General features: G+C 53.7%; 1 protein-coding gene across 2 annotated transcripts; it reads left to right on the top strand.

Annotated features, from left to right (window-relative positions):
- The first annotated feature begins 408 nt into the window (after window positions 1-408).
- Nelfcd (negative elongation factor complex member C/D) lies at window positions 409-11,672 on the top strand. Of its 2 annotated transcripts, none has more exons than XM_057781034.1 (15): window positions 409-527; window positions 4,110-4,222; window positions 4,426-4,535; window positions 5,565-5,674; window positions 6,435-6,542; window positions 6,958-7,110; window positions 7,269-7,399; window positions 7,909-8,074; window positions 8,442-8,576; window positions 8,955-9,094; window positions 9,965-10,079; window positions 10,404-10,499; window positions 10,576-10,716; window positions 10,976-11,105; window positions 11,191-11,672. In XM_057781034.1, the coding sequence occupies exons 1-15, from the start codon at window positions 441-443 to the stop codon at window positions 11,223-11,225; spliced, it is 1,770 nt and encodes a 589-aa protein (XP_057637017.1). In that variant the 5' UTR covers window positions 409-440; the 3' UTR covers window positions 11,226-11,672. The 2 variants fall into 2 exon arrangements, with proteins under 2 accessions (XP_057637017.1, XP_057637016.1); XM_057781033.1 differs by having other exon boundaries at window positions 4,107-4,222.
- The last annotated feature ends 2 nt before the right edge of the window (window positions 11,673-11,674 follow it).

The following is an 11,674-nucleotide window of genomic DNA, read 5'->3' as shown; positions in this document are numbered from 1 at the left end:
CTCTGCACGGCACCGGGTACTTTTTACCCCTGGTAAAGGAAATCAGAACATTTCCGTGGGCCCTAGACTCTGTCCCCAGTAGATGGATGCTAGTTGCACTGGCAAAGCTAAGGTGGCTGAAGGTTCAAGTTCTTCATAACAAATCGAGGCCAGGTGAGACCCTGTTTCAAAAAGAAAAAAAACAAAAAAACAGTAAACTGTATGGGAAATTTTCTCAAATGCTCTGAGACTACACCATGAGTCCTGCTGGGAAGCTCTGGGGAGCTCCTTCAAAGCGGTCGTCCCTCAGCCTAGCAAGCCAACGCATAGGCCACGCCCCTTTGTAGCCACGCTCCCACCCAACTCCGCCCCGAGGGCCTGGCGGAGGCCGGCCCGGAACCACGCACGCGCACTTTCGTGTGTCGCCTCCCGCACACGCGCAGTAAGGACTCCCGGCAACTATGGCGGGCCCAGCGCCGGGTACAATTATGGCAGAAGACTACTTCGGGAATGCTCCGGAGTGGGGCGAAGAGGCGGACGGCGGCCAGGTGAGAGGGCAGTAGGCGTCCCGCCAGGAAGCCGCTTCTCTGCCCTGTGCTCGCGGCGCCCGCGCCGCCCAGACCCGGGTACCGGGGGGTGTGAACGCTGGGGTCTCTGCCGGCCCGCTGACCCCTGATCCCCTGACCTCCGACCCGGGCCCAGCGGGGCAGGAGCTGCCCTGAGGGCTTCGGGTCGGTCCTGCCCCTTTGGGGGGGACTCAGTTTCCCCCTGCGCGATGACTCCTGGGCTGATCTCCCTGCCAGGCGGCAGGACAGACCGACTCCAAGGGACCACAGTTATCAGAGAGTGAACAGACCCCTAACTCCTCACTTCAGCATCCAGGGGGCGTGTGTGGGGGGAGAGACTCTCTGGTGCTGGACAGACCAAACTTTCTTTTTACTTATGGGTCGATTTCATCCATCCTTAGAGTACAGAACAGGAAGGATCTTGCAGCCCCAACTGTCCAGGGTTTGGGGTGAGAGATAGGGAAGTGGCACAATTTGGTGTCCCACCAGAAACCATCCAGGTGTGTGGCTGACTTAAGCCTCGCAGGTACTTCTGGGCAGTGTGCAGGGAGCCTGGGAGTTTGCCTTTTCTACAGGAAGCAAGATGAGCTTTGAGTGGATGTAGGGGGCAGCGAGATATAACCTGTGAGGGTGATAGGGAGAGGGGTTCCTGAAACTGGAAATCCTATTGGTTGGCGGAACAGGGGCAGACAGTCACCAGTCACATCTTCCAGGGGTCCTGGAGAGCTGCTGACCAGAAAGCTTGTCTAAGACTCCTGACATCTGTTTGTGTGCTAGAGCATCCTGCAGGCCACAGACACTTTGTAGGGAGTCAGAGTTAGCTAATATGAAGGCTAAGTGCTTTTGTGTGATATTTCATTCCATGGCTCTAGAGTTTGAACTGAGTGTTATTCCTAAGGGAAGTAAGGAGAAAGACTCAGAAACCGGCCCAGGGCCATAAAACAAAGACAGGAAGACATAAAATGATGCCTTTATGTCTCTTGTCACTCGAGTGACTTAGTCACTGAGGTGGCCTTGATGGAAGAAAAAAATGGAAGATGTGGAAGATGGCTCAGCAAGCGATGTGCTTGCCACAAAAGCATTGGGTCCTGAATTCAGAACCTGGAGCCCACACAGAAGCCAGACACAACTGTTTGTCTTTGAGCCCCGCACTGGGAGAGTCCTGGAGCTCCCTTGCCAGGCACTCGAACCCAATTGGTAAACTGAGTCAACGAGAGGCCAGAAAGTGAGCTGGAGAATGACTGAATGGCACCTAGTCTTAACCTCGAACACGTACACACAGACAACATACACACAGGAACACATGATAGACCACACAGACACAAGAGAGTACATTGTGGATTAGCTTGGTGGTGGGGGTGTTGCATTTTTTGTCCATGTTGAGGGTTAGGAGTGGCAGGGTCTGGCCTAGATCCCACTGGGTTTCAGCGACCTTGGTGTGGCCCGTTGGCCCCCGCAGGAGTTCTCCCTGATGAGAGTGATGAGCTGTCAGGGTGCCCAGCCTGCGACGTACGTGTCCTGAGATAGTTATGTGATGCAGCACATTGGTTGATGAGAATATAGTGCGGCGTGCAAACACGGGACACCTCTGCGCACACGCACATCTGTCTCCTGACTGTGTTTGGAGGGGAGAAAATGCAGAGAGCTGGAGGATAGCAGCGTGCACTGGGGCCTCTGAGTCCTGAGAGCAACCTGATAGCAGTTGGAGACAGACACATGGACTAGTTGGGCCGCTGGCCATACATGGGGGTGGCAGAGGGTGAGACTGGTTAGGAGGCTGCACAGAGTCATACTAGAGCTTGGGTTCCCCCTACCCCCACCCCAGAGAGATGGGAAACCAAGAGCTAGATCAGATCTGTGACTTGGTAAGGGTGGCATCAATGTGAAAGGTGATTTCAGGGAACGAAAAATGGAGGCATGCGGAGGTATTGCCACAGTAAGCATACAAGAAAGAAGGGCCAAACGGGACCCTTGTATGGGAGATGGAATCGGGGGTTTGCCAGTAAGGTATGGGGGGAAGTGAGGGGAGGAGGAACTGAGGGTATTTCCAAGGCTTCTGGGCACAGGTGGGAGGAGTCCTTTATTAAAATAGTTTTGTGAGCAGATCTGTTTCCAGGGAAAGACAGGGTCAGCTGGTCTCCAGAGTTTGCAGTCCTGCTGGGATGTTGAGCGGATAGAATAGTGCTCCATGCTGGCACCTGGGGTGGGCACGACAGCAAACGGTCCAGGTGAAGCTGGAGACGTGTGGGCAGGTGCATGGCCTGGTGTCGGAGAAACGCTGTTGGTGGCGACAGGGTAGAAGCCTGGCACTATTGACATATATGAGCGGCTCTCAGGGTGAAGCCTGCGTGCATTCTGAGAGAACGTTCTGGTCTTCAGAATGAAGTCACCAGGTTCTGTCTGCCCCCAGCTCATTGCTCTCAGAGAGTCCAGGGCAGTGGAAGCCAAGTTCCTGTGAAGAGCTACATAGAAAATACCTTAGGTTGTGTGGCACAGTGCACGGGCACGGCTAGTTAACAACCAGATTAGGGAAAGTAGTCAAGGGTAATAATACATGACAAAGTGGATACAAGAGTGTTTCAATAAAACTTTATTTACAAGAACAGGAAGCGGGCTGAGTTTTTTTTTTTTTTTTTTTTTTTTTTTTTTTTTTTTTTTTTTTTTTTGCTAGTGCCTGGCCTGGCTCCTACCTTGTTATGTCAGCTACCTGGAATTTGGTCTCCTGGCTTGTGAACTCCTTCCGCAGGAAAGCTTTGTCTTGTATGTTCTAGATTCCCAGTCTCAATGCAGCCATCGCTACTGGGCATCTGCTTGCTGTTCTGACTGCTTTGCAGCTAGACAGACAGACTTGGGGCCGCTCAGTCCACCATACCTCGTAGTTGTCGGCCGGCCAAGCAGCTTGTGTGGGTTCAGCACAAGGTTGTGTCCGGCTCTAGCCAGGCCTGCTGATTCGAGGGTTAGTGATCTTGACTTTCTAAGAGTAACTTGATGGCCGGGCGGTGGTGGCGCACGCCTTTAATCCCAGCACTTGGGAGGCAGAGGCAGGCGGATCTCTGGGAGTTTGAGACCAGCCTGGTCTACAAGAGCTAGTTCCAGGACAGGCTCCAAAACCACAGAGAAACCCTGTCTCGAAAAACCAAAAAAAAAAAAAAAAAAAGAGTAACTTGATGACTCCTACCCTAGGACCACTTTATTGGTCTTTGTTGGAGAACTCTGGGTAGCAGTGTAGGGTAGCAGTGGTGACTGGCTGTTGAGCTGAATGTCAGTTGTTATTCTTGACCTTCCCGTAGGTCAGCTTGTGGGATCCTCTCAAGCATTGACGGGTGTGGCGTCATGAGCGCCTTTGTGTAAAAGAGGAGGCCATGCACTGTGCACCCGGTTCACCACTGTGGGCCTGCTTGGTGTGGCCCCTGACCCTTTGAAGCTGCCGCTTGCCCAGCTCACACCGTGGGGTTGTTGTAGCTGAGTCAGATGAAATCACGTGTGTGATTACTTGTCTTTATGGCGAGATGGCAGGGCACCCACGCTAGTGCACACCTCTCCGGCTCTTGCCTCTCGCAGCAGCAGGAAGATGATTCCGGAGGAGAGGATGATGCCGAAGTGCAGCAGGAGTGTCTGCACAAGTTTTCCACCCGGGACTACATCATGGAGCCCTCCATCTTCAACACGCTGAAGAGGTGTGTGAGCACAGTGCACACTCGGGGGCTCAGGAGAGTTTTATGGTGCAAAGAATGTGCTCTTGGAGTGGAAGGTTTGAAGAGTCCCTTGGCACCTTGGGACTCTTACCCTTACACTTGCCCATGCCTACCTCCTGCCCGCCTGTCTACCCCGGCTCCTCTGTGGCCACTCATTGTAAAAGCCGCCATTTTGCTCTTCCCAGGTATTTCCAGGCAGGAGGGTCTCCAGAAAATGTCATCCAGCTCCTGTCTGAGAACTATACAGCGGTGGCCCAGACTGTGAACCTGCTGGCTGAGTGGCTCATTCAGACAGGTGCTTGAGAGGACGAGCCCTGTCTTGGCCGCTCATCTCTCTCTCTCTCTCTCTCTCTCTCTCTCTCTCTCTCTCTCTCTCTCTGTGTGCATTGCATGTGTAGGTAGGCATATGGAGGCCCCAGCTTGTTTTGAGAGTCAACTTAGATTGCTTTATTACCTTACTTGTTAAAGTGGGGTGTCGGTCAACCCCAGGGCTTGCAGCTGTGGCTGCTCTCACTAGCAGCTTGCTCTGGGAATGCCCTGTCTCTGATGTGTAAGTGGAATTACTGGGGGGGGCACCTTGCCTACCTGACTTTGGGTATCCGAATTCCGTTCCCCATGTTTGCGTGGCAAGGACCTTTGGGTCCTTAGATGCTGATAAATTCTGAACATTCTTGGTCTCTAAGATCCAAAGGCAGAGGATTGACCCCTCCTTGTGTGCTCAGCTCTGTGCTGTGAACCAGTCACTGGGTTAGCAGGTACCCTGTGACTGGAGTTCTCACTGACCTTCTTCCGCGGCCATAGAATTACAGCATTACACAGTGTGTGTTCAGTATTGCCTTTCAAGAGGCCTGTTACAGCCGGCGCTAAATTATGGATAATTTCGGACTGGTTCAATGGTGGCTTTTAGCTAATGTGATCAGAATAGAGCCTTACTGTAAATCCACTGAATTGGGGACAGTGACGTCACTCAAGCACTGTCCGGAAACGGCTGCCTCATGAGTCTGAGGGTGTCCCTTGGCTGCACCTGCTCTCTCCATGGGAACAGAATGTACTCTCCAGCTCCTCACCTGTCGGGTCTGGTCCTCTGTCTTTGAGATGTCCCTCTCCTGACCACACAGACAGGGTAGCCATCCCATAGACTCGTACTCGGTTCCTTTTAAGGCCTTATCACTGAATAAATAGCTCTAGAAACTTTCTCAGGGGTCCAGAACCTTCGCACTGTTGTAGTTGGTAGCAGCTCTGCGACACCAGCAGTCTGGCCGTGCTGCTTCTGTGTGTGGTGGGGGTAGAGGGGGGAGTGGGTAAAGCTTCTGTTTTCTCCCAGGTGTTGAGCCAGTGCAGGTGCAGGAGACTGTGGAGAATCACCTCAAGAGTTTACTGATCAAGCATTTTGACCCTCGGAAGGCAGATTCTATCTTCACGGAAGAGGGAGAGGTGAGGGGGTACCTGACAGCACAGCCTGGGCCTTTGCCAGCATCCTTGCTGTGTTCTCTTCTCAAGAGTGGGGTACTTGATGGGAAGCTGCCAGTGGTGAGGCCAAGAGAAGGCCCATGGCCTCCCCCAACTCCTGGGTGCAGGTGTGGGGCTAGAAGCCTGGTAGGGGGTCCTCCAGGAAACACAGGAGGTCACGGTGCAGGTCTCGTCAAAAACGTATAGATGCTGTGGGGTACTGGGGGATCAGGCTGAGGGTGAGCCCTGAGGGCAGAGGGCAGGGTAGGAGGGAAGGTGTAGGAGACATCTCAGACTGTGCTGCAGCATTCAGGCCTTCCCTCCGGAGCAGCAGTGGTCTCTAGTGACACTGGCTCAGACACTGGCAGAGCCCATGGCTCACATGGAAGCCAGGAGACACATTTTCATGGGCAGGACCACCTGTGCCATCCCAGCTGCTTTTTTATCTCCTGCCAAGGGCATAGGGCTTGGTAAACATGAGGTACCCGGTGGGCCCAGGGATACATGTCCATGGATTTTTCACATGTCCCCCAGAAAGTATGTTTCTGCACCCTTCTGAGAAGTTCGGCAGGTCTTTCAAAAGCTGTGAGCAGGCACCCAGGAAGCCAGCCGTGCAGCTAACTGTATGACTGCTTTCCCAGAGCTAGGGACACCCCGGGGTCTCTTCCAGCTACAGTGATTGCTTCTGCAGCACAGACTTCCCAGACTCAAGTGAGACCTTTGGCCTTGCCCTTGTTTCTGGCAGACCCCAGCGTGGCTTGAGCAGATGATAGCACACACCACATGGAGAGATCTGTTTTACAAGCTGGCTGAAGCCCATCCTGACTGCTTGATGCTCAACTTCACTGTGAAGGTAGGGCAAGTCCTAGAGTCCAGAAAAGAGGAGAAAAGAGGGTCCGTTCTGCTCTCTTCGTGGTAGAGCTTTTCTTGGTGGGCTTTTCATCCTTTCCCTTCCATCAGCCTCACACTGAGCAAAGGGAACAGAGAATTGGTATCCGTGCTTAGGTCGGCATTGACTGATTCAGGGTTGGACACAGTGGAGTTTCGATTGTGCGTATCTGCTTAAGGGCCTCAGGCCGACACCAAGGCCCAGACAAGACTGTGAGTCTGGGTGAGCGAGCATGCACCTAGATGGTATCACAGCAGGAAGCACAGGAAAAGTTGGGGTTAAAGACCAGTACTCACTTGGCTCACACAATTGACTAGCTAACCACTCTGAAAGGTGGGGCCCCCAGATGCTGACCCTTGGCTCTTGGGTTATATGGCAGCTCATTTCTGATGCGGGGTACCAAGGGGAGATCACCAGCGTGTCCACAGCCTGCCAACAGTTGGAGGTGTTCTCCAGAGTGCTTCGGACCTCTCTAGCCACAATCTTGGATGGAGGAGAAGAAAACCTTGAGAAAAATCTTCCTGAGTTTGCAGTAAGCCCCTCTGAATATCAGGCAGAAGGGGGTTACCCAGGGTCAGGCTTTGCAAGACCCCTCTCCATAAAGTATCTCCAGGTCAGAGAGCCCTGGACAGAACCCTTCGTCTGCATTTATCACTGTGACCTGAACTCTGTCTCCCTGCCATCTTTTAGAAGATGGTGTGCCACGGGGAGCACACATACCTGTTCGCACAGGCCATGATGTCCGTGCTGGCCCAGGAGGAGCAGGGTGGCTCTGCAGTGCGCAGGGTCGCTCAAGAAGTCCAGCGCTTTGCCCAGGAGAAGTAAGAGATGTTCCTGCTTGCCTTGCTCTTCCTTCTTTTCCTCAGAAAGCTGAGCCTTAGTGTACAGCTCAGCCTCCAGCTCCATCAGGTTCTAGGCCAGTTCCCCCCATGGGCTGAAGTGGGTATAGCTTCGGACAGTGGAGTGATGTGCAGGTGGCTCTGTGCTAAGGACGGGATTGCCCTGGTTGGCTGGTGTGCACTTGTGCTCCTGACAGTAGAGTAGCCCCGGCCTGGTCTCCAGTGCCCTGCTTGCTCATGGAGTCCAAGGCATTTCATCTTCTGCTGCCGAGGCTTCCCTGAGGAGGTGTGCAGGGTCTGTGACTCCCTCGTGGAGGTTACAGCTACTCAGAGTCTTTCGCAGCTCACTGTAGCTGTTGTTCCTGGGGGTCAGTTGGTCAAAAGAGAATGGCAGAAATGTGGGCGAGCGCAGGGGTCCTGCCCGCTCAGCATTGTACATTAAGGTGAAGGAAAGGGAAAAGCTGTTGGTAATGGAGTGGCTTTCCAACCAGAGGCCACGACGCCAGTCAGATCACGCTGGCCTTGGGCACGGCTGCCTCCTACCCTCGGGCCTGCCAAGCTCTCGGCGCCATGCTGTCCAGGGGAGCCCTGAATCCTGCGGACATCACAGTCTTGTTCAAGATGTTTACCAGCATGGACCCTCCTCCCGTGGAGCTCGTAAGCTGCCTCCGCTTCAGTGAGGCCAAGTGCCCCACACCAGGTGTCAGGGTGGTTTGGGGAGGCCTCTGAGTTCCCTCCTTCTCTTAAGGCCACGCATGCAGGTCTCAAACTAGGCCAGCCATCCTGCCTTAGCTTCCCTGAGTGCTGGGGGTTATAGGCATGGCTACACCTGACATTAAGTTCTCCTCCCAACCTCTCTGGCACTACTGGAATTGAAGGCAGGGCCCATTGCATTCTGAGCAAGCGTTTCACCACAGAGGTGCATCTTATGCCCCCCTTCAGCCTTCACCCTGTCAGAGCCCTACAGGTGGGTGATCCAGGGCCTCCCTCCTGCCAGCCCACTCCCAAGTGTGCCTCTTCTTAGATCCGGGTGCCTGCCTTTTTGGACCTGTTCATGCAGTCACTGTTCAAGCCAGGAGCCAAGATCAACCAGGACCACAAGCACAAGTACATCCACATCCTGGCTTACGCTGCTAGCGTGGTTGAGACCTGGAAGAAGGTACCATCGGTGCTGAGAACCTGTGGGCTCAGACCAGTGGCCTCCTCGGCTCTGGCACTGTGTGGGGCTTTGGGTGCAAGAACTCTCCAGCCTGCCCAGCACTGGAAATGTCTTTACCATTGTGCACAAGATACTGAAAGAGCTCAGTGCCCTCAGGAATTGTGTGGCGTCTTTTCCTCTAGGACTGGCTAGTGGGATGAAACTTCCCTGTGCCTGCCATACTGCAGCCCTATGACCTGGTTTCTGTGGGCGATGTGACTGTGTATTTGACGGTTGAGTTGACTTTTGAGTCTGCAGACAGGGAAGGGGTAACCGTCCTGGGGTAACCTCCAGAAGGGCCACAGTCCCATCATCACTCAGCAGCTTTTATGGTTTCAGAACAAACGGGTGAGCATTGGCAAGGATGAACTGAAGTCCACATCAAAGGCTGTAGAAACGGTCCACAGTCTGTGCTGTAATGAGAACAAGGGGGCCTCGGAGCTGGTAGCCGAGCTGAGCACACTCTATCAGTGCATCAGGTGAGTGTCACACCAGTCCCCAATCCAGTCCCTGGAGTGCCAGGCCTCACATCTCTATGGTTAGAGTGTGAACTCTCACGGAGAGCAAGGAAGAGGAGCTTGGGTTGCTCGTTCTTTTTTTTCTTTTCTTTTTCTTTCTTTTTTTTTTCTTTTTTTATTTTTTTTTGTCTTTGTTTTTTGAGACAGCCATGGCTGTCCTGGAACTAGCTCTTGTAAACCAGGCTCCCCTCGAACTCACAGAGATCTGCCTGCCTCTGCCTCCGTGTGCCACCACTGCCTGGCGGGGTGAATCCTTCTTAACACACATGGAGAGCTTAAGCAACCGTGACAGCTTGTGTGCTCTTCAGGTGCTTTGTGGCCAGAAATGTGTTCAGCAGACCCTCAGTGAGTAGAGAAAGGGCATCCAGAATTAGAAAAACAGGTTTAAAGAATGGGTTCATTTGTAGTAAGACTGTGAAGCCAGCAGGCACTGGATTAAACACAGTGCATCTTGGGAACTGTGTCCTCTCAGGCTCTCGCCTCTTGCCCGTTTCCTGGGGACGAAGAAAGCATCTGAAATAACAGTAGCCGTGAGCAGGGTCTGCCGGGCGCCATGCTCTGCTTTGATGATTTTTCCTTTGTGATTTAGCGGAGTGGTTTGAAGGAGAGAGAATCAAATCCCTCCTGAGAGGAGGAGCTGGTCTCACCAAACCACTTCTGCTGTGCAGAAGTGCTAGCCTGCAGGGCAGAGGGAGGGGGTGTTGCTGTGTCCCCAGACTTTGTTCTTGCTTTCCAGCCCTTTATTGTTCCTTAGCGTGCCTCACCCTCCTTCCCCACCCCGCCCCGCCCCCACTCGTAGTCAAAGGAAGCCTGTACCTTGTCTGCCTGCAGGTTCCCAGTGGTGGCGATGGGTGTTCTGAAATGGGTAGACTGGACAGTGTCAGAACCGAGATACTTCCAGCTGCAGACTGATCACACGCCGGTTCACCTGGCCTTGTTGGATGAGGTGAGAGGCAGAAGGGCTACTTATGAGGTACACAGTGGTCTGTGTCTTAGACCTTTGTCCTGATGTGAGGGTAGTAGATGCTCTCTTCAGAGCTGGTGGTTTGTGTCTCCCATGAGGCTATCTTTTTAAGGACCTAGTTTCAGTGACTGTAGATGTGTTTATCAAGTGTTATCAGAAGGGAAGCCTAGAAGCTGACAAGTGCTGTCCCCATCAGTGGTAAGCCCCCTCCGGTGGCTGTGACAGTCCCGTACATTCCCTGTGTGCTGCCAGTAAGCCCAGAGAGGCCAGCAGGTGCCTCGGTGACGCTCCTTTGACTGTCCACAGATCAGCACCTGCCACCAGCTCCTGCACCCCCAGGTTCTGCAGCTGCTTGTTAAGCTTTTTGAGACCGAACACTCCCAGCTAGATGTGATGGAGCAGGTGAGCTGTGTCTCAGGTTGTTGGGGCTGGGAGAGTTCCAGTTATGACCTGCTCTCCTAGCCTTGCTCTTCCATAGCTCGAGTTAAAAAAGACCCTGCTGGACAGGATGGTGCACCTGCTGAGCCGTGGCTACGTGCTTCCCGTGGTCAGCTATATCCGCAGATGTCTAGAGAAGCTGGACACCGACATCTCGCTGATTCGGTACTTCGTCACTGAGGTCAGTAGTGCCCTCCTTCCACTAGCCCAGCCCTTCTGACCTGATGTCATTCTGAGATCCATGGCAGTCATGGTGACACTGATGATGTATTAGGTTCGGCCCACCTGTGGGACCTCTGCTGTGTCCCCTGCATTACATCCTGTGGCTTGGGGTTGGAAGTTGGGGAGGCCCTGGTGGTGGGAGAGCCATGTCACACTGCCTACGCCGAGTGCTGTGTCCCCACACCAGCACTGCGGTGACCCTGAGGTCTCCCCACTAGGTTTTGGACGTCATTGCCCCGCCATACACCTCAGACTTTGTACAGCTATTCCTCCCCATCTTGGAAAATGACAGCATCGCGGGTACCATCAAAGCAGAGGGCGAGCATGACCCCGTGACCGAGTTCATTGGTAAGGCCCCTAAATGTCCCTTTGCTGTGCTGGCCCCCTCACTCCTCCCCTGCTCTAACCCAGTGGCCCCCGTGTTCCCGCACAGCCCACTGCAAGTCTAACTTCATCGTGGTGAACTGAGACCCCCCCAGAGCTGGAGCAGAACCTGCTGGGCCAGGCTCAGGACTAGAGGACTGGATCAGGAAGCTGCTTGTGAAGACTCAGCCAGCCTCCCGGAAGGAAGGAGAGTCTGCTTGGAGGGAGCAGGCAACTTTTCTCAAAAAGCCTGTGTTGGCAGTGCCCAGGAGAAGCTGCTGTGCTGGACGCCCGTTGTCAGTGTGGCCCCTGCACCTCATGTCACGTGCAGGAGTCGGGTGTGCACCTCTCGGGAGAAACCCAGTAGGCCTCGGGGTAGTGAGGATCCAGAGCGGGGACGCTTCCATGAGTCACTTTTAGGGTTTATGTAAGCTTTCTACCAATGACCCAGGTGGTTGGGTGTTTTATTATTTTAATTTGCCAAGAGTAATGATGAGCTGGGTGGCGTGTGTCCTCCTGCTATTCCCGTGTAAATAAAGTGCACAGACCGAGTG

The sequence above is a fragment of the Chionomys nivalis genome, chromosome 9, assembly GCF_950005125.1.
Source record: "Chionomys nivalis chromosome 9, mChiNiv1.1, whole genome shotgun sequence".
Classification (NCBI taxonomy): Eukaryota; Metazoa; Chordata; class Mammalia; order Rodentia; family Cricetidae; genus Chionomys; species Chionomys nivalis.
Note: the sequence above shows the minus strand (reverse complement) of the source record. Positions and strands in the feature narration are given on the sequence as shown.

Excerpts from the sequence above, each read along its gene's own strand:
- Nelfcd (XM_057781033.1), top strand. The coding sequence starts at position 441 with ATGGCGGGCCCAGCGCCGGGTACAATTATGGCAGAAGACTACTTCGGG. Across the intron at positions 7,400-7,908 it reads CAGCGCTTTGCCCAGGAGAA|AGGCCACGACGCCAGTCAGA; the intron begins GTAAGAGATGTT and ends CTTTCCAACCAG. Across the intron at positions 10,080-10,403 it reads ACCTGGCCTTGTTGGATGAG|ATCAGCACCTGCCACCAGCT; the intron begins GTGAGAGGCAGA and ends GACTGTCCACAG.